Source organism: Schistocerca americana, chromosome 6 (genome assembly GCF_021461395.2).
Source record: "Schistocerca americana isolate TAMUIC-IGC-003095 chromosome 6, iqSchAmer2.1, whole genome shotgun sequence".
Taxonomy (NCBI): domain Eukaryota; kingdom Metazoa; phylum Arthropoda; class Insecta; order Orthoptera; family Acrididae; genus Schistocerca; species Schistocerca americana.
This window is the reverse complement of record NC_060124.1, coordinates 291,192,586-291,219,526: the sequence shown is the minus strand read 5'-3', so window position 1 is coordinate 291,219,526 and position 26,941 is coordinate 291,192,586. Positions and strand designations below refer to the sequence as shown.

At 39.4% G+C, this 26,941-nt stretch overlaps 1 protein-coding gene across 1 annotated transcript in view; it reads right to left on the bottom strand.

The window, feature by feature from the left end:
* The window catches only part of LOC124619465 (oxysterol-binding protein-related protein 6-like), a 261,036-nt gene that overhangs the window by 174,570 nt on the left and 59,525 nt on the right, over positions 1-26,941 (bottom strand). Inside the window, exons 3-7 of the mRNA XM_047145864.1 lie at positions 24,143-24,288; positions 18,207-18,374; positions 16,341-16,485; positions 7,449-7,514; positions 2,174-2,421 (exon numbers count right to left, since the gene is read on the bottom strand). Coding sequence (XP_047001820.1) covers positions 2,174-2,421; positions 7,449-7,514; positions 16,341-16,485; positions 18,207-18,374; positions 24,143-24,288 — 773 coding nt within the window. The remainder of the gene's footprint in view (positions 1-2,173; positions 2,422-7,448; positions 7,515-16,340; positions 16,486-18,206; positions 18,375-24,142; positions 24,289-26,941) is intronic.

The window sequence follows — 26,941 nt, the reverse complement described above, 5'->3', positions numbered from 1 at the left end:
TGTAGATAATACTAGTACTAACCTCAGACTTTTTGCAAATGATGCAGTTAACTATGATGATGTACTGTCTGATAAAATCTGCACAATTATTCAGTCAGATCTTGATAAGATCTGAAAGTGGTACAAAGATCTGCAGCTTGTTCTAAATGTTCAAAAATGTAAAATTGTGTACTTTTCAAAATGAGATAACATAGTAGCCTATGACTACAGTGTCAATGAGTCACAGCTCGAATTGACCAACTCTCACAACTACCTGGGTGTAACACTTTTTGTAAAGATACGAAATGCAACCATTACATATGCTCAGTTGTAGATAAAGCAACTTGCCGACTTCAGAATATTGGTAGAATAGAATGCAATCAGTCTACAAAAGAAATTGCTTACGAATCACTCGTGCAAACCATACTAGAACATTGTTCACATGTGTGCAGCCCATACCAAATACGGAGGGGTACTGAATGTATAGAGAAAAGGGTAGCATGAATTGTCACAGGTTTGTGTGACCCATGGTAGAGTATCACAGAGATGCTAAAGAAATTGAATTGGAACACAGTTGAAGATACATGCAAATTATCCCGAGAAAGTCTACTTACAAAGTTTTAAGAACCAGCTTTAAATGAAAACTCTAGGAATGTACTACAACTCTCCTACACATCACCCCCATAGGGTTTGTGAGGACAAGATTAGATTAATTACAGTGTGCACAGAGATGTTTAAACAGCCATTCTTCCTGTGCTCCATAATTGAATGGAAAAGGAAGAAGCCCTAGTGACTGGTACAGAGGGAAATATTCTCTGCCATACATTCACAGTGGTTTACAAAGTACATACGTGGATGTAGCTGTAGATGTAGATGTTTCTATCGGGCCACCAATTTCATTGTAAATTCTGTGTCAGAAAACCTACAAATCTATTCTCTCAGCTAAGTGCTAATGATCCTAGTGTCATTTTTACCAGTTGGTGTAGGATTTTCGTACTTGTGAATATCAGTACTAAAGATCAAGTAGCACATTATAATGTCACACAGATGCAGAAAAAACGTTTTTAGGAAGAGTTTATCCTGGCTGGGTTTTCAAAGTATCATTTACCACTAAGCACAGTCTAGTATATGGTACACAGCCTGTAAGATATTAATGATAAGCAATTAGATTACAGTATCTTCATTTCTTGGAGTGTGTGGCTGTCTGGAAACAAGAGCTAAGATCACTAACACTACATACCATTTTACCTCATTCAGTCATAGAAAAGAATGAAGTGAGTGGTCATAAAATTCTTTCAGTACTTACCATGTTAACTGAAACTTTCACTATGAAATATACGATATTTTTAAAAAAATCAAATTAAATTTTATCCAAAATGAAATTTTCACTCTGCAGCGGAGTGTGTGCAGATGTGAAACTTCCTGGCAGATTAAAACTGTGTGCCAGACCGAGACTCGAACTCGGGATCTTTGCCTTCTGCGGGCAAGTGCTCTACGAAATGAGCTACCCAAGCACGACCCGTGATCCATCCTCACAGCTTTATTCCACCAGTACCTCATCTCCTACCTTCCAAATTTCACAGAAGCTCTCTTGCAAACCTTGCACGAACTAGCACTCCTAGAAGAAAGAATAAAGCGGAGACATGGCTTTGCAACAGCCTGGAGGATGTTTCCGGAATGAAATTTTCAAAAATGGTTCAAATGGCTCTGAGCACTAAGGGACTTAACATCTGTGGTCATCAGTCCCCTAGAACTTAGAACTACTTAAACCTAACTAACCTAAGGACATCACACACATTCATGCCCGAGGCAGGATTCGAACCTGCGACCGGAGCGGTCACGCAGTTCCAGACTGAAGCACCTAGAACCGCACGGCCACACCGGCCGGCAATGAAATCGCCACTCTGTAGTGGAGTGTGCGCTACATGAAACTCAACATTTCAATCTACTTAATTTCTGTACAGTACTTTCACTGTTCTTGAAGTGAATGATACGAGTCTCAGTTTACAAATGTCTTTCGCTCATTTGCGTTTGTTACTATGTTATACGAGGCTCACTCCAGATTGTTATTTAAAAAATTATTTTTCTTGTTATATCTCAGATAGGTGTTGCTACCTGTACCCTCATCGAGTAACTAAAATTAATACTGAACACAAAAACAATGATTCTTACTTTTACAAAATACAGCAATTACCTCAGCATCTGTAGTTGGAATTGCCTCTATTTGTTCCAAGATGCGGCACAACTGAGTTATGTTTTGACCAATTTGTCCCAATTCTTTGTTGAGTGAATCTAGTGATGAGAAGGAATCAATAACCCATGCAGCAAGGCGGCCAGAGGCTAAACCTCCTAAGATGTTCGGTGGGGGAGAACAAGGCTTCACTCCTCTCGGAAGAGAACCTTCACGGCTTGGTGTCAGGTCTGGTGGTGTCATTGGAAGTTCTGAAGAATAAATTAAATGCTACATAAATATTGGAAAGCTTAGAATAATGTAACTTACTTGATAATTCAACAGATCAGAAAAATTTCCGTTGCATATAGCATACCCAAGGCTGATTTCTCAAATAGCAGATAATTATAATAATAAATTTCTTAAAATTGTGTAAAAAATACACTGAGGCAGGGAGTGACAACAGCTGTGGTTATGACAGTAATTGCATAGGCTTGGACACATGACAGAATACCCCCCCCCCCCCCCCCAATTTCCCCAAACACACACACACACACACACACACACACACACACACACAGGGGAGAGGGAGAGAGAATTTAATTAATTCCATAAAACATGTGGAGTATTGTGTGGCAACCTAATAACTTATGATTGGGAGCATTTGCAAATCATGAATGTGTGCCCAAGCATTTGGCACTGAAAACACATCAAGCGATTTGAGATAAAAGATCTTATTACTTTCAACATACAAAAATAATCATACAGGGTTACTCAGCAGGCAATAGAGAATGTATCTTGTGGATTGCTGGAGGGAGGGGGGGGGGGGGGGGGAGTTAAGCAAGCATGGAGGAGGGAACAGACTTGTGCAGAAGGTGTAATTGTGGCTAAAATGAAAATTAAATAAAGACAGTCAGGACATGAGGCCAGGAAAATGTATGGTAAATGAGCAAAAGTAGACATCTATTGTATTCTAAGGGATAAGAAAAGATGAAGGCTGGTGTGGTTTGGTATGGGTTCACACAGAAAGAAAGGCTCCCAGGCAGACAATTACTAATAAACACTTTATTAGCCACAATATAAACATAGGCACTTCCTGTTGACCACAAAGGCTGCAGTTAAATCAGTCACAGAAAGACACAACATGAATTCTGCATACAATAGGAGTTGGTAGCTGTCTCATAACATTGATGATCAGTGACCAGTCTTAAGCAGGGTTTGCTGCCAACACTCTCGCTATAAGTCTGACGGAGTACATTTCTATGTCCCAACAGGCCACAGTTTCAATGCTGTCCAAAATTCACAATCACAAAAAAAAAGTCTAAGAAACATCACTGGGTACTAGGTTCTGTCTGTGGAGGCCAAGGTTACAAAGCTTTGCTCGCAGAATACTCCTGCCTGGTTGTAAATGTCTCTAAAGTCAGTGTCCAGAAAGTGAGTCAGCTTCAACTGAGTCCTGGTTCAGTGCTGGAGTTGCTGGCTGTACAGACAGTTTGGAGAGATGTTGTTCGGTCGGCTCAGTGAACTGAGATGCTTTTGTAGCAGCTGGGCAGTGCCATAAATACCTGCCCAGCAGAAAGATTTCCACATATCACCTGGAAGGCATGTGACTGCCGGGGGAAAAGTAGTGGTTGCAATTGCAGCACTGCTGATGGTGATAGTCATGCTGCGGGTGGCAAGGCTGGCACCTCTCGTACCGATTCCAGTGCTGCCCATTTCTGTGCGGGCTGCAAGAGGATCCTTTGAAAACAATTTGGCCTGTTGATATGGTCTGAAACACTTCAATGCATTCAGTGTGCATTCCGACCATAATTTGGATTGCTGGTGCATGTGCTGGGACCTGTAACTGTAGTGGCAGTAAATAACTGGAATACAGCAACCCTCCCCCAGGTAAGAGATGGCAAAGCCTGTTGGGTGAAGCATGACAACTCATCCTCCTTCACTCTTCCGGAGAATGATGGTGTCACAATCACAATGCATGGAGAAGGCATCCAGTGCTGCTGGGGTCATTGTCCGGAGGCCACATCCATGGGCCTCAGTTCATGGATGTGAGAATGATAAACCCTTCCAGGAGGTAGTGCGGGTGGCACGTGTGTACCTGAAAAGCCTGGGCACAAGTAGAAGCGGTCATCTGGAGATTAAAAAAAAAGGTCACGCAGAAAGACCAATTCTCACTGACAACAGAGACGCAGCCTGGAGTGAAACCATTTTTTGTGCGTCAATTTCTAAGTGACAGGGACCGAGGAAGTCAAGATGATGGTCCTCATCGGTAGTCCTATTGTGGAATGGTAACCACTCTGTATGAAGTCCATGGGGCCCTTTGTAGCAATACATTTGAGGATACCTGGAGAGACGATGAAACTGGAGAGTTGCAGGCAGTGGACCATTTGACAACCTGCTGCATTTTGCCATTTCGGTTAGAGAAATAAAGTGAAACAGAATGTTTATGAGGGAGTCTGTCTGGAAAGTGTCTGATTTTCTGAAATGGTGTCACAGGAACGCTGAAGTGGGTCAGGTCAGTAGTATGAGAGCACCCTGAAACAAAATTATTTGGTTGTGTTGTGCCCAGCAGGAAGATAGTAGTATGAGAGTATGTTGTAGTGGAGTTCTGTAAGTATGTTGTGTCCAGAGAGCTTATATCGGCCCTGCAACAACGGAAGCACATTGAGCTCCAAAGTTGTGATGAAAGAGTAAGGACTGGCAGAGTCCAGGACCAGTGTGGTAGACGTCATGGAAGTGTAAAGTGGATATTTTCACCCAGGACTGGACAAGAACAAAGGACTGGAAATGAGTCCTGAAGCATCAGTGCACCAAGGATTTGGCAAGTAGGAAGGAATGACAAGGAGTCCTGACACATCGGAAAAGATGCCTCTCATTGCGGAGTCAGTGCATTAACACAAAATTTGTCAGGAGGACCAGAAGAGGCATTTAATGTGATCTTAGGCAAGACTGTCATCAACTGTCAAAGTAGGCCAGGAACTTCGGCACCTGAAACAGCCAAGAAGAAAGCCTGTTGGTGGCTATCACCTAAGTGTGCATGTGTGATAAAATGCAGTTACAAATATGGAATGGAGCTGACCCAAGGTTCTGCTGCCTTGTCCCAAATGGGAAGTGTTGATGGTGCTGTCTGGAGCCCACTGACGCTGGAGATGATCAGGGGAAGGCAGTTGGGTACCTCCAGTAAACGTGGTGACACCAGCCAAATTAGCCAGTATTTGTTCTTGCATTTGCTGCCTGCATTGCAATAAAGACAGAACATGTGGTGTTATGTCTTTATTGACTGTAATCATACTATAAGGAGAATTTAACTTCCATCTACCATGGGAGCTACGAGAAAGTTCACTGTAAAGGAAGAGAAAAACTAGAGGATCAGGGACTGGTGGAATGACAACTCTGAACCTTTGATCCTTGTTGCTATTGACCGTGAATACTTTGCTATTCATCCCCATTATCTGACGAGGCCTGCTATGGGCTCACACGGAAGGAATGGACACCTAGGTAGACAATTATAATGAAGACTTTATTATTTATTTATTTAACCTGATCTGGCTATGGCCGTCAGGTCCTCTATTACATTGGACCAGCCATAACATAAACAGAGATTTCTTATTAACCACAATGGTTGCAGTTAAATCAATAGTACAAAGAGACAGAGAGACTTCTGTGTGCAACAGGAACTGGCAGCTGTCTTATGGCTCTGATGATCAGTGACCAGTGTTAATTGCAATTTGTCATAAACATTCTTATTGTATGGCAGAATAAATTTCCAAGTCTTGACAGATCACAGTTTTGATGGCTGTTCAAAATGCTCAATCACAAAAAAGTCTAAGATTGTTTGATACTTGGTCCGGGTATTGGAGTCCATGGAGGCCAAGATTTCAGAGTGTTGGTTGTGGGGGACTGCTGGCTGTTCATGGAGGACTCCGAAACCTTTGGTGTCCAGGAGATACATCAGCTCCAACAGGGTCCTGGTTTGGCACTGGAACTGCTGGCTGTATGAACTCTTCCGAGAGATGATCCTTGGTCGGCTCAGCAAACTGAGCAGCTTTCTTAACATCCAGGTGGTATCCTAAATGCTTGCCCAGCAAAAGAATATCAGCACTTCTCTCAGAGGGCATGAGACTTGTGGAGGGAAAGTACTACCCAGAATTGCAGCACTGCTTATGGGGATATGTGCGAGGCTGGTGGCGAGACAGGTGCCTGATGTGAGTCCAGTCATGTTTCTGTGGCAGCTGCAGGAGGTTTCTTTAACAACAAATACACTTGGTGATACTATCCAGAGTATTTTCTTACAAGCTGTGCATGCACTGTGCACCATTTGGACTGCGGGTGCTTGTGCTGGCTCTGGCAGGCAATGCTTATGGTAATGACAGTCGTGGGTGTACGCCCAATAGCTGCAGTGGCATGCAAACAGCTGGGATATAGCAAAGACGATGACCAAATGGAAGGTGGGTAGATGGCATCAGAAATTGTACAGGAGTTTCACTAAAGTGTATAGCTCAAAGAATAATGCACAAGAAAGCCTAAAGAAGACCTATGTCTAAGCATGAATGTCAAATGGCTAATGATAATGATGAATTTTCAGTATAATCTAGGAAATTCAGAAAACGATAACAATGTAAATACAGGTATTCTCTCTCTTGTTCACTAATCACATGTCTCATTATATTTCATACTTCAGAGAACCTTTGTCTACTATTCTTTCTTGTGGTCAGTAGTACTGTTAAGCAAAAAGCTAGGTAGTGTGTCCTTTTTACATTTACTTGTGTGTCTTTGCACTACACATTCTGCCTCCTAAAGATAAGTACTAGCAAGTGACTCTGTTTCACAGTTTATGGTTTACTTAAATGATTTCAGTATAAAAATGCAATCATGGTGCAAGCATTTAGCAGATTGTTCACACTGGATGTTCCAGAAAAATATTTTATTATAACTAAACTTATCAAAACTCAAACAGTCTCTAACTACACATTTTATCAAGCAAAAATTATAACATGTTATTTTCAGTGTTCTATCTGCCACAGCACACACACACACACACACACAAAGTAATAGGAGAACTAGCTATCACAAAACATATTTATTAATATTTCCAGTACATGTGTGTATATAAAATGGGGACATCCTTGACCACGTTATATTACAGTACAAAATGATTTCAAAATGGTGTAGCAGAAGGATTTGGTCTCCAATTCAAATAAATGATTATAAGTGTTATTATATTAATGACAGTTGATTCCATTCAGCAAGAAAGGGAATGGGAGGTAGAAATAGGAAATCTTGTATTACATGAACTTACCTATAGGTTTTCCACCTCTGAATAGTGAGGCCTTGAACAAATGACTGCTGAGGGGCGTCTGCTGAACTAACAGATCAGACAAGCAAAAACATAAGTTACGAGAAAAAAAATAATTTAAATTAACAATTAAGGAGCTAACTGTAAGCAAACCACTGTTTATCTCCATATCATTTATCTACACCCCAAATGACAAGTAGAAACACTAAGTCATCAGTTAAAGAACCATATGGATTTTAGAACCAAAATGAAGCATAGAGGCAAAAAAGTATCCATACAGAGATAAAATACAGATGATTCTAGAGAGGCATAGATTTCTCAGCATTATTTTAACTTTTCACTGTAACAGTGAGTAACATTCATTAGCCATGTGGTCATTTAATAGTTAACCTTCACAATCTTTCATCAGATAAACTCTTGCTCTGAGGGAAGGAGGGAAGGAACAGTGGTGAGGGCAATAGAGCACAAGTTCTGAACGGGGCAATAATCATAAGGAAATAACTTGAGTACCTTTCTAAGGAACAAACCTAGTATTCAGTTTAATCAAATTGTGAGAACTTAACACTGCATGACCCCACTTGGCCAATGCGCTTTAGATGGTTAGTAAAAGCAGTAATCAAAGAGTACTATGGGAAATTTTATAACTGTTTTATATTTGTATTTCAGGCTTCATATTTCATACTGAATCCACTGGGAGTATTAAACGAAAAATGAGCAGCTTGTCCATACAATAAATTTAATAAGTGAAGAGAACATATGAACAATGCACTGAATTGAATACAATGGATTACATAACAACACAATAATCACTTTCACTCACAAAGTTCAGCAATGTACAAAGTTAGGCCTATGACCTTTGAATAAAATTATTTAATTTTTTAGCTCTCAAGGGAAAGAATGCAACATGTTATGGTCTCTAGCTGAAGATGTTTATGACTTTATGAGTACAAATTACAACTGTGACTCAGTGTTTCTCTTACACTTCCCCTGTTACCTGCACATGGCGTTACAGAAAGATCACTGGCAGGAATTTCAGCTGACTGTCTTTGTAGCTACATCTCTACAGCACTAAAATATGCCAAACAGCTTGAAAGATATGTTTTCAGTTAATTCCAAAATATGCAGTGATCCTAGCAAAAATTTTAAAAAATGTTACCAACTAGCAATAATTACAGCAAAATGAAATATCTAAAACTTTACTAAAATACATGTGCAATACCTTATTACAAGCCTAGCAAAAATCTTCAAATGCAGTTAAGGTAGTTCATAATAAGCAAATTACAGTGTACATTAAAAAATGACAAAGATTAGGAAAGAGCCACTCATTTGACAGACAGACATGTAAAGAAAATCCTACACATTAAAAATGACTTAACACAGTTCATAATGCGTCTCATTCTCATTGAAATACCAAACAACATTATCAAGAGACAATCTTCATAAAAAGGATGCCATTATAGTTATTATTGATATCGGATGTACGATCCCTAACTCACCAATGTTTCTTACTTTTATCTTGACCACATTGTGGTTCCATAACCATGAAGTTGAGACACAGCTGTAATTTCCTGACATGTTGCCAGTGGTTAAATGTACACAATAGATGCAACATACAAGGTGCCCAAATCTTTAGAGTCAAAATTAGACAGATACTAGAGGATACTAAACTGAATACCTTGAGTTATTGCTGCGTGCTGTGGTCTTCGGCTCAACGATTGCTTTGAAGCAGCTCTTCACGTTATTCTATCCAGTGCAAGCTGCTTCATATCTGTGTAACTACTGCTACAACACCCACCTAAGCCTGCTTGCTACAATCAAGCACTGGTCTCCCCCTACAATTCCCCCTATCCCTCACATACTTCCTTCTGTTTGTAAAACTGACGAGTCCTTGATGATCCAGGATGTGCCACACCAACCAACCCCTTCTTTTGTTCAAGTTTTGCCACAGTACCTCCACATTAATTATTCACTCTACCCATCAAATATTCAGTATTCCTCTGAAGCACCGCATTTCAAAAGCTCCTATTCTGTTTTTCCCTGAACTAATTGTTGTACATGTTTCACTTCCATAAAAGGTTACATCCAGATAAATATCTTCAGCAAAGACTTCCTAATACTTAAATTTATATTTAGTCTTAACAAATTTTCATTACTCAGAAGCCTTTTTCTTGTCACCACCAACTTGCATTTCCTGTCTTCCTTACTTTGGCCGTCGTCAATTACTCTGCCTCACAAATAGTATAATTCGTGTACTACTTTTTCTGTCTCATTTCCTCACCTAATTTCATCTAACTGCAGTCCATTACCCTTGTTTTACATTTGTTGATATTCGTCCTCTAACCACTTTCGAGACACTATCCATTCCATCCAACTGATCTTCCAAGCCCTTTGCCAAATTATTATGCCATCCACTAACCTCAAAGCTTTTTTCTTCTTCCTAAACTTAAATTCTATTTCCAAATTTTTCTTGGTTTCCTTTACAGCTTTTTCAAGGTATAGATTAAGTAATATTCCCTTCTCAGTTACTGTTTCCCTTTCATGTTCTTTGACTCAAAGCTGCAGTCTGGTTTTGTGTAAGTTATAGATAACCCTCTGTTTCCTGTATTTTACCACTGCTACCTTCAGAATTTCACAGATTATATTCCAGTCAATGCTGTCAAAAATTCTCTCTAATTTTCAGTTGTATCTTCTAAAATAGGTGTTAAGGTCAGTATTGCCTCATGTCTTCCTACATTTCTTCAGAGTCCTGACTGATTGTCCCCAAAATCAACTTTTGAGATGGAGAAGTAATAGTCAGAAATGAATATTTAGGTGTTTACTGACATAAAGAACTTACATCTTACAGCAACAGCTTAAACTCCTAGCAACTGTTCAAAGTGAAGAGACAGTTGCAATGCATGCATCACAATGGTGCATAATTTTCTGGCTGGACTCTCAAATATTCCAGTTGTCTGTTATACAATGAACCAGGTGGTTGTGGCCCTACCAGCCAGTTCCTCTTCAGTTTCTAATGGGGCCTAAACACCAATAACTTGATGTCTCCCCACAGGACAAAAATCCAGAGGATTAAGACCTACTGGGACACGACCACCTCTCCAATAAAACAATAATGATATCTCTTGTACAATAAGCTCAAGGGTATTTAAAGTCATGAGAAATAGTATGCTGTTGTTTGCGGGCGAGCACATGTGTGTGCGCACACGCGCGCACACACACACACACACACACACACACACACACACACACACACACACACAAAACAATTGTTGGCAAAAAATAATGTCCCATTAGTTGATCTATATCTGCATCATACTCTGCAAGCCACCTAATGGTATGTGGTGGGGGGGGCACTTTTCGTACCACTAATTGAGCCCACAACCCTGTTCCACTCACAAATAGAGCTTTGGAAGAATGACTGTTGGTAAGCCTCTGTATTGGCTCTAATTTCTCAAATTTTCTTCTCGTGGTCATTGCGCAAGTCGTATGTGGGTGGAAATAATATTTTGTCCAACTCTTCCTGGAAGTTACTGTCTCGAAATTGCAGTAGTAAATCTCTCCATGATGCACAATGCCTCTCTTCTGACGTCTGCCAATGGAGTTCGCTGAGCGTCTCCATAGTGCTCTCGCACTGGCTAAACGATCCCGTGACAAAACGCGCTACTCTTCATTGGATCTTCTCTATCTCTTCTGTCAATTCTACCTGTTAGGGATCCCAGACAGATGAACAATACTCAAGAATCAGTCAAACAAGTGCCTCATACGCAACTTCCTTGATCTTCTACACTTGCAACCCATAAGTTGCTAGAGACTCATTGCTGGCAATTTAAGACAAGTTAGGTGTATTTATTTTCATCCCTACTGCCTATGTGACAGTTGAAAACACCATTACAATTGAAAGAGACATCACCCTTGAACAACACACAATGTAAAAAGCTTGCACAGCAGCGGTGTGCTAGGTAATCTGTCTGAAATCTAGGAATAAAATCATTTGGCCCCATTGATGAACACTTTGATTATTGAAGATGTATGGTCATTGTTGCCCAGTACTTCTCACATTGTACTCTGTGGAGTGTGCATTTTATGTGCATGTTGCCAGTTGCTTATTGATGAATCTTCTTCCACACAATCCAAAACAGTACTTTTCTGTATACTCAGACAGCTCTTTGTGGTCTGAACTTACCTGGAATTAGGATGATGCTTACTGTGAAGCTTTGCAAGTTTCTACAATGAGCAGGCTCCATCTTCAGCAACCAGTCATGAATTACAAAGAGTGGTAAACTTCACCATGAATACACCATGGGTAACTAGGTGTGGTCTTCCAAGGTAGCACCACCAAAGTTGGTCCAGTTGTTTGTTATTAAATATATGACTTTACAAATGGGTGCCTATGCCTAACATGCATTAAACATTTGAGGCCTCGTATAGCCTGGAAAACTGGTTCTGTTCTAAGGTTATGTTTCTGTGACTAACTTTTCATCTTCTAATCATCAAATCATTCTCAGAGACTAAACACGTGTAACCGTGTGACAGTTAACTTGTGACATCATCCACTCATTTTCACAGATTGTGGAGTTGCACTATCACATGTTGAGGAGCTTGTACTGCAGAAGAGTTGGCAATCAACCCAACAAGAATGATGTGCTTGAACATTTAAATAATGCAAAGTACCTAAGGAATTACTAAAAGATGAAGCAACGCCTGGCTTAAAGAACACAAAAGCAACAGTCATCTGGGCAGCACTGATGAAGATGAATTAGCGGCAGCAGATCAAGTGATGGGCAGAGGAGGGGTTTGCACTACAGTTTTATCAAGGTCCAATCACTACTATACTAAGGTGTGCAAAGGGCCACGGAAATTCAAAAATCACAATAGCAGCTTTAACATAAAATGAGGAGGATTGAAATTAGACAATTTGTGGCCACAATGCTAAATAAAGTAAACAGCACCATTTATTCTACAGTACAGCCTTCGAACACACACAGAGACAACTCCACTATGTGCGCCACCTGCCAGATGATGTCACAAACTGACTGTTGGACAGTTATGTACAAACATTACAAGCTGCTGAGCTTGACTGAGTTAAAAAGTCAAACTAATTAAGTCTTTATAGCCTCTGATGGTGTCTCCAGCTTTAAGAGACAAAGTATTAAGCACAGAATCATGCAGTAAACCATGGCCTAAAATTAATACGTTTCAGATCCTCTGCCATCCATTTAATTTTGACCCTCTATGTTTGGAATGCCCTGTGTAGTGAACAACTAAATGTTAGCCTAAATTAGATTAAATGTGGCCAGTGTGTATTTTCCAACTAAATAAAGAATCAATTGTCAAAAAAGTTTAAAAAAACAATTTGCAGGGTAATTCCATTAAAATAGCAATAATAAAAAGCAAAAAGAGAAAATAAAAAATATAAGTGAAATAAAAACAAAAATAGAAAGAGAAATCAAGACACAAACAGCAGCAGGTCACGAGTACAAGAAAATAACCAGTCACTTCTCATCAAAAGCAGCTTCACCCCCTCAGCTGGAAGTATATCTCCAGAACAATTGACAATAACGCAGGAGAGACAAACAGGAAAAAAAACATTAAAAAGAAAAAAAATTCAACAAATCTAATCCTATGAGTTACAGTGGAAGTAATTTTTGCAGGATGCGGTATGTATCTCTCAGGTACAAGACACCAGACACATTATGCAGACCTACTCCGATTCAGTTATGAATCTTTCTATAGACTGCAGCACATTTAACATTGACCACTGTATTATTTCACTTTATTTTCTAGAGGAGTCACACTTCATACAAGTCAGCTGTCAAATTAGTGGACATGTTTGTCTTACTTCACTCTTGTCCATAAGTTAAAGGATCTTAAAGGTCAATGAAAAAACATTGCATCTAATCTATGAGTTGCCTCACCTGTTTGCACAAACAAGTCACATACATGGTGCGAAAGAACATGACCATTTATAGTCTGCATAACACCCTTTGTGGCCAAAAATCTTGTACAAAGAGGTTCTGATTGCATGATGAGTGTACAAAGAGCACAGCATTCGAGTATTTTAAACTGTTTATTCAATCTCTCATGAATCTGTCATGTGTCACAATTGAAGATGACAGACATGAAGCAGACATTTTAGAATCCACATTTAAAACTGAACAATGCACCCGGCCCTAATGAAACTGCACTTCAAATTTATATCAAATACACTGCAGAATTACCTCATTTTCTAACTCATGGCTAATGAGAATCACCTATGCAGTGATTAATACCTTGTGATTGGAAAAGAGTGGAAATCACTCTTGTTTACAAAAAGGGCAATAGATCAGATGCACAGAGTGACAGACAAGTATTGCTGACATCCGTCTCTTGCAGTATCCTGCAGCATATTCTAAGTTCTAACAGTACGATGTTCATGCAGGAAAAAAAAGATTCTTTCAAATACTCAGCACGATTCCACAAAAAACATTCATGTGGTACACAATCTGCTTTATTCATTCATGAAATCTTTCAAACAACAGAAGCAGTTTAGCTGATGATGACGTGTACAAGAAAATACCATCATTGGACAATTATGTGCAGTTGCAGATGGATTTTGACAAAATTTCCATTTGGTGTAATGAATGACAGGCTCTTTAAATGGGGATAAATGTAATGTCTATACCAAAGAGTATCTCCTGAAGACACCAATTTGTATAACTTGTTATGGGTAATACTTAGAAGTTATATGAAACATGACTATCACATAAAATCAGTATTAATATAATGGAAGGAATTATATAATTATTAATATTATAATATTAATATTATAATATTAATATTATAATATTAATATTATAATATTAATATTATAATATTAATATTATAATATTAATATTATAATATATATTATATATATATATATATATATATATATATTATTATATTATTATTATTATTATTATTATTATTATTATTATTATTATAATATTAATATTATAATTATTAATATTAATATTAATATTTAATTTTATTAAATTTTATTAAATTTTATTAAATTTTATTAAATTATTAATATTAATATTAATATTAATAATTATTAATATTATAATTAATATTATTATTAATATTATAATATTAATATAATGGAAGGAAAAAATCAGTATTAAGAAAGATAATGGAAGACAAATTTTTGGAAGGCTTTTGCAATGCATACAAGATATAAATAAATGGATGAAGAGAAGAAAACAAAATTGGAAGTATCATGTGAAAGTACGGATCCAACAAAAGTAGTTAAAATTTGTAAACATGGACGACTGCAATGGAAATGACTGCTGGGATGACCACCTAAGAGATGGGACAACAGCATGTCCAGTACACCAACAGAATGAGGCTGACAAATGAGGGAAAACAGTCAGCAGAAAAACAAGAGAAGAAGAAAACTGTGCTATTATTCTGCTCACGCCGATGTATATCTCACACAGGGATCATGAGACTAAAATGAGAGATTAGGGTGCTTACAGTCATTTTTCCCCTCATTACACAAATGTAATATTAAAGAAAAGCTATAACATCAGTATGAAGTACCCTCCACGATATATTGAACAGTACCTATTGGAGGACGTACATAGATGTGAAGATTTATGGTAGTACAGCAAACACATATGACTGACATTACGAATTGCCAGATATCTAGTAGATAAGATGCCAGAACGGAATGTTCACCACACCATCATTTCGCAGCACTGCATAAGATTCCATTGACAAAAATACTACAGCATACTGGGAATGGTTATAATCCACAGCCAGCATTTTTACTTTACTTTAAGTGCCCAAGGATGTCCAATCAGTGTGGCCACTGCTCTGGCTCAAGATTAAATGACAGTCTCTGGGTCATAAATCTTCCATCATAATGTGTTAACTTCTTTTTAAGACAATGCTCTGTGCACTCATCTGCCAGGTGCAGGCCACTCGCAGAAATGCAGCACACAGACGGCCAAATGTTAAGAACATGTACACCACTGTGTGCTTTTTAGGGGTAGTAGTAATAGCTGCAATATAAAGGTAGGAGTCCTACACGTATGTGAACCATTTTCAATGTCCATTAGGACCTGGGTTCCACTTGGCAGATGATAACGTCTGACCGCAAAGTTTGGTGGATAAATATCTGCCAAAAGATGATGTCACAAGTCTATAGAGTTTTAGCTTGCTCCCACACCTAAATCCAACAGAACATGCATGATCAGAAGACTGCAGAACTAGCACCATCATCATGAATCATTACTGATCTCCAGAACCAAGAAAGTAAAGAAGAAAAATAAGGGTTTAACATGTTGTTGATGACGAGATCATTAGAACTGAGCACAAGCTCGAACTGAAGGATGGGAGTGAAATTGGTCATTTACTTTTCAAAGAAATCATCCAAGCATGTGTCTTAAGCAATTTAGGAAAACCACAGGGAACCTAAATTTTATACTATCTGATCCATAGTATGGAGATACATTGCGCATCCTGACTTGCCTTGCAACGGTGTCTGACCATATATTGATGATCAGTACACATGTGTCAGAAAAACAACAAATGTGGAAAAAGTGCCACCTGTCCATAGCTTTCTTGTACACCTTTTGTCTTCTCAATGCATTATGTATCACAATATTGCTGGACACTTTCCAGTGTCTTATGGTATTTCTTTGATCTCTTAACTTATGGACATCAGTTTACATTGATTAAATTCAATTAAATATTGTGATGACTGATCTAGTGTATGTGCAAAACTGCATGCATCACTGTAAATGCAGAAACCAGTAGCTATATGATATTTTCATTAAATTAGAATTTCTAATCAAGCCAAATGTATTTAAAGGAATAAAGTGAGTATTCTCCAAACTCTTGCCAGTATTTTCCTGTCATGATTTCACTTACTTGTACAGTTTGCTGATGGACTGTTGTCATCCTGAGCGTTTATTACAGGTAGCTCTCTTGTTCCAAATGTCAGAATATGTTGCCTGTACAATCTGTGCTGCTTTAGCTGCTCAACCCATTTCACAAAGCTGTCTTGGGTTTTTGCCTAAAAGGCAAGAAGAGATTAAATAACATAAATCACAACAGATATGGTTAATGTATCAAGACTAGACTGAAATACACACACACACACACACACACACACACACACACACACAAAATCTCTCTATCCCTCCATCTCCCACCCATAGGCATGCCAACTCGCGGTCGGCAGGGCGGAGGGGGAGAGGCACGGTCGATGGGACCGGGGAGGGGGGCGATCAGCAGAGAGGCGGGACGGGCGGTAAGCAGGGAGGGGGGGGGGGGGCGATAAGCAGGGAGGAGGGGGCGATAAGCAGGGAGGAGGGGGCGATAAGCAGGGAGGAGGGGGCGATAAGCAGGGAGGAGGGGGCGATAAGCAGGGAGGAGGGGGCGATAAGCAGGGAGGGGGGGTGATAAGCAGGGAGGGGGGGCGATAAGCCGGGAGGGGGGGGGGGCCGCATGTAAAGGGGGTGGGCGGAAGGTGGGGCCAGACAACAGGGAGGGGGGCAGACAACAGGGAGAGGGGCAATTGGGAGTGTGGAGGGCGACTGGAAGGGAGGGGCGGTTAGGTTGGAGGGGCGGTTAGGTTGGAGGGGTGGTTAGGTTGGAGGGGTGGTTAGGTTGGAGGGGCGGTAAGGAGGGAAGAAGTGAGAGATGGTGGGAGTGTGCCAGTCGCGTGAGAGGGGGTTGGGAGGTGAGAAGGGAGTTGGAGGGGAGGGTGTGATGAGGGTGGGAGGGGGCAGTCGGGTGGGAGGGGGCAGTCGGGTGGGTAGGAGGGTCAAGCAGGAGTGAGCCTGTTAGGAGGGAGGACGGTCAGAACGTAGCAGGGGGAGGCCGTAGCGAGGCAGCGAGGGAAGGCCGCCGCGAGGCAGCGAGGGGAGGCGGACATGATGTTCGGGAGGCGGTCATGAGGTTCGGGAGGCGGTCATGAGGTTCGGGAGGCGGTCATGAGGTTCGGGAGGCGGTCATGAGTGGGAGGGATGGAGGGAGGGGAGGGTACAAATGGGGAGTCAGGAGGGACAAGGTGGCAGGGATTCAGGAGGGGGCGAATGTGGATAGGAGAGTACGGTGGGAGGGGGAAGGGAGAGCAAGGAGAAAGAGCAGAGGGGGAGTCAGGAGGGAGGGTGGAGAGGTAGTAGGAGGGAGAGAAGGGAAACCAGAGGTAGGGGGAAGGAGGGTCGAAGGGATGGATGGAGGCATGGAGGGAGACATGGAGAGACAGAGGGAGGGAGGGAGGGACAGAAGCATGGATTTGAGTAGCAGGAGCATGAGAGGGAGACGAGAGGGAGGGTGGGAGGGGATGGGAAGGAGAGAGAGGGGGCAGAAGGGAGGGAGGCGGGAATATTGTAGAAATGGCTAGAAGGAGGGAGGGAGGTGGGGGAGATGGCAGAGATAGCTGGAAGGAGGGGCATGTGTGAGGGGCAGAGGAGTCCAAGGGAGAAGATGGAAGAGGGAGGAAGAATGCGAAATGAGGAAAAATGAGGTGGTTTAGGTGGGTGATTTAGAAAGTGAAAAGGAAGTGAAAGCAAACACTCAAGACTGTGAAATAATAAAGCTCTGTTTTCATATATTGTGTTCCATAAGATCCGTCACCAAGAAGTGCCTCCTGGGATGTGGAAGGAAACAAGCTACACATCAATTGGAAGAAGCAGTCTAGCAGTTTAAGATTGTGAACTATGGGAAAAACAATTTACAACTCTCGTTAATTGTGGAACTTAGTGCAGCATCACTTTATTGAAAACTCACCTTCAAGTGGTAAATGAATTCCTCAGCATCAATATCAAGGCGTCGCCTCTTTTCTTTTGTTGATATAACAGACAACCCAATATCAACAGATCCATGAATCTTTCCTCTTGCAATATCGCCAGGACTTTTTGCATATATTAGGATTCCTTTGTCCACTACAAAGTACCTCTGTAAAATCCAAAAAATATGTTTATTTTACACTTCACTGTCCATAGCAGCAGCCACCATCAAGAGAAACTGGAACTAAAACGTTAACTTGGCGGAACATATAAAATGCAGAACATAAAAATATCCATATCAGCAGCAGTGGGCAATAATAATTCGTTTCATTTCACTGGCGTATAAACAACCTGCTAACAGCTAGACACACAATATATTAAATAATTTATAGAGATAATTAATGACAACTCAAACATGAGAACATATTGGTACTAACAACATGCATCTAGTTAAGGTTTAAGATATTCCTGAGAAAATGCTGTACACATGTTTGGTAATAACTCAGCGAATAATATAAAGATGCAGAGCAAAGTACTAAAACTTACCCTCACCATGTAGGAAACATGTGTCACGTACAATTTATCACCACCACAAAAGAAAACTATATTGTTCATATTGTCAAGGTGTTATTAGACATAGCTTTTTTAGTGTTAGACTGTTTCTTGACCTTGAACAGTGTCCTTACAACTTTTGGCAAATTATCCACCCAGTGGCAGTGAGCAAACAGCTTGCTATAAATGTCTTCTTGTGTTTCTCTGGAAATGTGTTCAAGGGCGAACATAAAAGAAATCCAAATACTGCTACAAATTTTGTGTACTTGTCAAATACATGCATTTTCAGCTTTTCAGTGTGATAAATTAATCCGTTAAATTTTGGACATACAGGTACACTAATCCCAACTGTTCAAGTGATATTTTGGGCACCTATCTTCTGGCCAGCCACAAATCTTATGGCCATCCTCTGAGTGAATCAATATAGTTTCGGCTACACCAAAGATGACCACAATTTATGAGGTAAAATATCAGTGGAAGAGTTGGAATTCACATGACTGCATGCCAGAAATTTAATAAATTTCCAAATATGTTCCGATACATGTGATTCTTTCAAAACAGGGCCCATCCGATTCAATATATGTCTGCTTTCAATCTTTTTATAGCTCGAAGCATCGTTTTGCTTGTCATTTTTCAAGTGGCTGCACAGAAGCATCACTGTCCTAGCATTCTGGTGGAGTGCAGAAATATGTGAACTGTTCATGCCCTTCCATTTCATAGCAACTTGAATGAAATCTGTCACAGTGTAAGCACACACACATTTCAAGGATAAGAAAGAATCATGCACCAATACACCATGATAAATAATTACTAGCCTCTGTATCAGGACAACGACATAATTGACTGCTAGTTGTTTACAATAGAGCTACCACAATAACAACCAAACGGACTATGAGTTTCATCATTCCTTAAATCCTTTTCACCACTGTTGTATCACTCAGCTGCTACAGTTGCCATTTACTACAGTCAGCTATGGACAATGCTCTCAACCAGTAGCCTAACTGTTGTGATTCAGAACTGTTGTGTTCTATTTTTCTCTGTATGGCAGGTTTATTTTATTCAGCTGAAAATATGAAGGTAGCAGTGAATATTAACACAAAGTAATAAGGGTTGGGATCCTGCTTAAAAGATTCAATACCATACATTAGTTGGGAAGTCATCATGTGTCCAGCATGAAACTACACAGCCATGTCACCACAGCCGTACTGCAAACTCATGTAACAGTCTCCTTCCATGCTCAACTGTCAGTCACTTTGTTACTTTGATACAGGTATAGCATTTGTGTTGTCTCACTTATTGTGTGTTGAGGCTATATATTTGAAACAAAATATCTGTGAATACCATTTATCTGCCAAAACTGTACATCATTATTATACACAACATAAAATGTCAGTTTATTCAAATAGTTCATAAATTATCTGAGTAAAAACTGAATTTTAACTCAAGGGTAAAATCTATAAGACTCATGGAAGTTAGTCACACATGCACTATCCATACACACTGGAGCCCATCTCTGAACAATCTCAAATTTCTCTACAGTATGTATGTCATTTATGAGTTGTCACAAATTTAAGAGGAATCTTTTGTAGCTCTTTGATTTCTAAAAGAATCATCACATTGAAACACAAAAGCAATTCCATAATAATTTTAACTAAATGATGTCAGTAATATAAGTTAGTGATACTGCCTGTATGGTCAAGCGGTTCCCGTAGCAGGGGACTGATGTGAACACTTCAGTTCTGATTCACTGTTACTACTTCAGTTTTTTCTGGGATGGGACAGTCTAAAATGACCCAGCCTAATTAGAAGAAATGAAAAGTTGTCTGAATAAACAATCATCAACACTGACAAGTAAGCTGCCAAAGTGGAGTTACACTGGAATGACTGTACTAGATTAGAAGACACAGGACATTTATGTATTTACTTCACATCTTAGAAACTGAGTTGGACAGCACCCTCTTTCAGTTTTACTGGATCCTTGAACATTCTAATGACCTTCATATAATGCTGTCAGAGATGTAGCTAGACCATTTGGATAGATGGTACGGAATCTGAGACACATCCTGCTTGGTCCAGTGTCCTCCCCCTTGTGCATCTTCTCTACTACATAATCCATTATCCCTATAGTGGGCAGATTTGCACCATCCAGCAGTCAAAAAGGGTGCTTTAGTATGTTTTTCATTAAAACAATTCCAGACCAATTTAAATTTACAACTGCCATCTGCTTAGGTGGCCTAATGTTTGGTAAGTTATCAGATAATTCAATTCACTAACTGGCATGGGATTCTATGAGAGTTGGGTATGCCAAAATTTTCTTTTGAATTCATAAAATGCCAGTTGGCTATTGTAGGTCAACAGTGCTAACGCTTCTTTTGTGTCTGCAACATAGTCCTGTCAGGTTTCTTAGTAACTTACTAATATTGCTCTAAAAGAATAGAAGATCTTCAAAGCTTTTAGCCATTATGGATGAGGAACACTGTGAATGATGAATAAAAGTTTCTTGAAATTACAGCAACCAGTCGCCTTTTGCTTTGTTCTTCAATTTTTTTTAATTAACCCATTACTGGTTTCAAACCACCATGTGATTCATCATCAGATGATAGATAATCTGACAATGAATCACTAGGCAGTTTGAAACTGGTAAAAAACTTTTAAGAACAAAAAAAATAGGTGACAGGTTGCAGTAATTTCAAGAAATCTTTCGAAGATCTTTTATTTATTTATTTATTTTTTACATCCATTCAATTTTTATGACATTTTTTCCAATGCATGTCTTTCAACAGATTTGAGCAGTATATCACCCACAAAGTCAGCCTTACAGTTTACTGAATGCCCTTTGCTATCCAAAGTACAAAGTACATAATTATCAGGCAAATTCTTTATTAACCTGCTAAACAAAAATGTTTTCATGTCTTTTTACAATTCCTTTCAGTGACAATCATTGATGCTACAAAAGCCTTATGTTCACTTAGCCTTGTGTCAAGAAGTTTGGAATGTTTATTTTGTATCTTGAGATGAGATTTATTTTTCTAGACTTCGCATTGTTTCACGTACCAATAAGCATATTGGCTCTACTGGTGTATCATCTTTCTTTACACCAAATATTTCACATAAAAATGAAAAATGTGTTACACCTCATACATCAGTCCTAAGTATGAATTTATGAAGTCAATTAGAAGAAAGTTTGTCCTCAGAGTACAGTATCACGTTACAAATATTCTCTGATATTGTAACATCACCTAAATTTCTACAGAAATCCAAGCACCAACAGTAAGTGTTAAGAATCAACATATTAAGCACTTCATTATGTCCCACAGGGACAATTGCAGTGTGCACAGAGTTATTTAAGCAGTCCTCATTTCCATGGATGAATAAACTCTAACCAGTGGCACAATGCCAAATATCCTCTGCCATGGAATCTGCAAACTAGTGCAGAGTATGTACACAGACATAGATTACCCCCACTAAATATAAAAAATGGCTACCTTTAACTAAGGCACTTAATGGAATAGAAATTACACATGTGGCATGCTATGTTGATGTTCAAGTGTGCAAAAAGATTAAGTTAAATCTTCCTGATACAAAGATGTGAAGAAAACAATAAATTTTAAATGCAGTGTCTGAAGTTCCCTTACGATCATTATTGCACTATTTAGTGCACGTGGGTGACGGATTATTCAAAGTCCATTTAAACATCATCAAGAGGTTTTGCAAATTTCTTAGATAGTGAAGCAGAACTTTTTGTTCATAAACAGACAAAGAATAACAAAGAAGGGAAACATGTATGCCATGCATTACTATGATATGACAAGAACTGTCATAACACTGTCCTTTCATAATTACTTCTTTTCTGAACACTTTCCATGAGGTCATTCAGAAATTCTGTTTAACAGTCAGACAAGTTACTAGGAAGTTCCCTCTCCCACTAATCTACAGTGAGCCATAAAATTACCCTCTAATCTCACTGACTTACATCTGTTTTAGAATTCTAGAAAGCATTTTGAGCTCAAATATAAAAAAGAGTATCTTCAACAAAATTACATCCCCCATGCCAAGTAGCACGGATTCCAAAAACATTGATTATGCAAAACTCAATTCGTGCTTTTCTCACATGACATCAGGGAAGCCACGGATCACAGAAATCACATGGATGCGAAATCACATGGATGCAGTATTTCTTACCTTCTGAAAAGAATTTGACTCAATACCAACAACATTTATTAACGAAAGTATTGTTGTCTGAGGAATCAAACAAAATTTGTAACTGGGTTGAGGACTTCTTGGTTGGCAGGATGCAGTGTGTTATCCTATATGGAGAGTCATCAACAGAACTAGAAACAATTTCAGGTGTGCCCAGGAATTGTGTTGGCTGCCTTGGTGTTCACATTCTTTATTAACAACCTGATTGACAATGTTGACAGCAACCTCAGACTTTTTGCAAATGATGCTATTATGGATAATGAATGAGTCTGAAAAAAATCTGCAGAAATATTATGTCAAATTCTGATACAACTTTAAAGTCGCAAAATGATTGGCAAACTGCTTTCAATTTACAAAAATGTAACATGCACTTCAAAAAATGAAAAAATCTTACGACTCAAATATGATGCACAATTAGAATCATTCACCTTCTACAACTATCTGGGCATAATAATTTGTAAACACATAAATTGGATAGTCACTTAGGTTCAGTCATATCTACGACAGGGGGCTGCCATCAATTAATTGGCAGGATACTGGAAAAACGCATTAGTCTACAAAAAGAGACTTCTCACAAATCACTTGCATTTCCTGTCTTAGCGTATTGCGCAAGTGTGTGTAACTCTCACCACACAGGGCTATCAGTGGGGGTCGAATATATGCACAGAAATGCAGCATGAATGGACACAGGCTTGTCTGAGTCATGGAAATATTGAAAAACCCAAATTGGCAGACCCTTGAAGACAGGTACAAATTATTGCACAAAAGCTGCTTCCGTAGAGGTACACAATACAAAACTAGACTAATTACAGCATGCACAGTGTCACTGAAGCAGTTATTCTTCCTGCACTACATATTGGCAATTGGTACAGGAGGAAACCCTAACATGTGATGCCTTGCTAACTACCCTCTGCCATCCACTTCACAGTAGTTAGCAGGGTACATAAGCAGATGTACATGGAGTAGCAGGGAAGATAGATGTTTATTGTGTAACTAGGTTGGTGGTGGTCTGATACCTGACAAGAAGACCCCAGTGTTTTTGGTTCTTCAGTGAACATAGATTTAAAATTAAAGGAACAAGAACACAGAACGTATAGAAGATATTATTATGTACCCTCACATGTCTTCATTTAATTACAGCAACAACCATGAAGAATGGTAAGTGAATTCAAAACAAATAATTACCTTGTGCCAGCCCTTCAGGGGCCATTTTCTTTTCTTGTGCAGGTACCCAGTGGCCACATCTGGCTTCTTATCAAATCTCTGTCCTTCTTTTAAACCTTCTAGAATTTCCCATTCAGATCCACGTCGTGTGGTTCTTTTATTTGGAACTGGAATAAATAAGACCACAACATAAAAACATCATCTCATGTAGAATTGTAATGACTGAAATAAAATTTTAATTTCAAAATCACTTGTTACAAGTAGATTATATTTTTCTTGTTGTTGTTGTTGTGGTTTTCAGTCCAGAGACTGGTTTGATGCAGCTCTCACTGCTACTCTAGCCTACGCAACCTTCTTCATCTCCGAGTAACTACTGCAACCTACATCCTTCTGAATTTCCTTAGTGTATTCATCTCTTGGTCTCCCTCTACGATTTTTACCCTCCGCACTTCCCTCCTGTACGAAACTGATGATATCTTGATGGCTCACAATGTGTCCTACCAACCAATCCCTTCTTCTACTCAGGTTGTACCACAGATTTCTCCTCTCCCCAATTCTATTCAGTACCTCCTGATTAGTTATGTGATCTACTCATCCAATCTTCAGCATTCTTCTGTAGCACCACATCTCATAAGTTTCTATGCTCTTCTTATCTAAACTGCTTATTGTCCATGTTTCACTTCCATACATGGCTACACACCATACATATACTTTCATAAAGTACTTGTTGACAATTAAATCTATACTTGATGTTAACAATTTTCTCTTCTTCAGAAACACTTTTCTTGCCATATCCTCCCTCCTTTGACCTCATCATATTTTGCTTCCCAAATAGCAAAACTCATCTAGTAGTTTAAGTGTCTCATTTCCTAATCTTAAGCCTAGTTTACATGACGACACTAGGTTACAGGCAACTGCGTTACCGGCCACCGCGCATGTGCACCACGCGTTTGCGCAACTCGGTGGTGAAACTAAACACTTTTGGCGTGTTTCAACTTTGGCGACACTAGTTGCACGAGTTTTGAGGTTGTGTGTATTTGTAGAGTGTAGACAAACTTAAATATGACGCGGGGAATGGAGAATAATGTTTGTTTTTTTGGATATCATGCTTTGCATGGATTTCAGTGATGCTGATTACAAAAATAAGCAACATATTGCTGCTGCTGAGACTGTCACGTGTGATCATAACATAGATGGTTTGACAATATCTGAGCTGCAGGGCAACTGCTCTTCCAGCTCCTTTGCTGTCTATGACAAAATTACTATGTCATTGGCAAACCTCAAAGGTTTTATTTCTTCTTCATGGATTTTAATTCCTACTGCAATTTTTTCTTTTGTTTCCTTTACTGCTTGCTCAGTATACAGATTGAATAACATCAGGGATAGGCTACAAACCTGTCTCACTGCCCTCTACACCACTGCCTCCCTTCAGTGTCCCTTGAATCTAATAACTGCCCTCTGGTTTCTGTACAAACTGTAAATATTGTTCCGGTCAACAATGTCAAAATCTTTCTCTAAGTCTACAAATGCTAGAAACGTAGGTTTGCCTTTCCTTGATCTATGTTCTAAGACAAATTGTGGAGTCAGTATTGCCTCGTGTGTTCCTACATTTCTACGGAATCCAAACTGATCTTCCCCGAGGTCAGCTTCTACCAGTTTTTCCATTCACCTGTAAAGAATTCATGTTAGCATTTTGCTAGCATGACTTATTAAACTGATAGTTCAGTAATTTTCACATCTGTCAAAACTTTCTTTTTGTGGAACTGGAATCATTATATTCTTCTTGAAGTCTGAGGGTATTTCACCTGTCTAATACATCTTGCTCACTAGATGACAGAGCTTTGTCATGGTTGGCCCACACAAGGCTATCAGTAGTTCTAATGGAATGTTGTCTAGTCCTGGGGCCTTGTTTTGACCAAGGTCTTTCAGTGCTCTGACAAATTCTTTGCGCAGTATCATACCTCCCATTTCATCTTCATTTATGTCCTCTTCCATTTCCATAATATTGCCCTCCTGTACATCACCCTTGTATAGACCCTCTATATACGCCTTCCACCTTTCTGCTTCCCTTCCTTGCTTACAAGTGGTTTTCCATCTGAGCTCTTGATATTCATACAGGTGGTTCTCTTTTCTCCAAAGGTCTCTCTAATTTTCCTGCAAGCAGTATGTATCTTGCCCCTAGTGATATATGACACTACATCCTTAAATTTGTCCTCCAGCCATCCCTGCTTAGCCATTTTGCACTTCGTGTCGATTTCATTGTTGGGGCGTTTGTATTCCTTTTCACCTGCTTCATTTACTGCATTTTTATTTTTTCTCCTTTCATCAATTAATTTTTTTACCTACTTGATCCTCTGCTGCCTTCACTATTTCATCTCTCAAAGCTACCCATTCATCTTCTATTGTATTTCTTTCTCCTGTTCTTGTTAATCATTCCCTAAAGCTCTCTCTGAAACTCTCTACAACCTCTGATTATTTCAGTTCATCCAGGTACCACCTCCTTAAATTCATACCTTTTTGCAGTTTCTTCAGTTTTAGTCTTCAGTTCATAACCAATAAATTGTGGTCAGTTTTGACATCTGCCCCTGGAAATGTCTTACAATTCAAAACCTGGTTCCTAAATCTCTGTCTTACCGTTATATAATCTGCATGAAACCTTCCAGAGTCTCCAGGCCTCTTCCACTTGTACAGCCTTCTTTCATGATTCTTAAACCAAGTGTTAGCTATGATTAAGTTATGCTCTGTGCAAAATTCTACCAGGCAGCTTCCTGTTTCATTGCTTACACCCAGTCCACATTCACCTACTACTCTTCCTTCTCT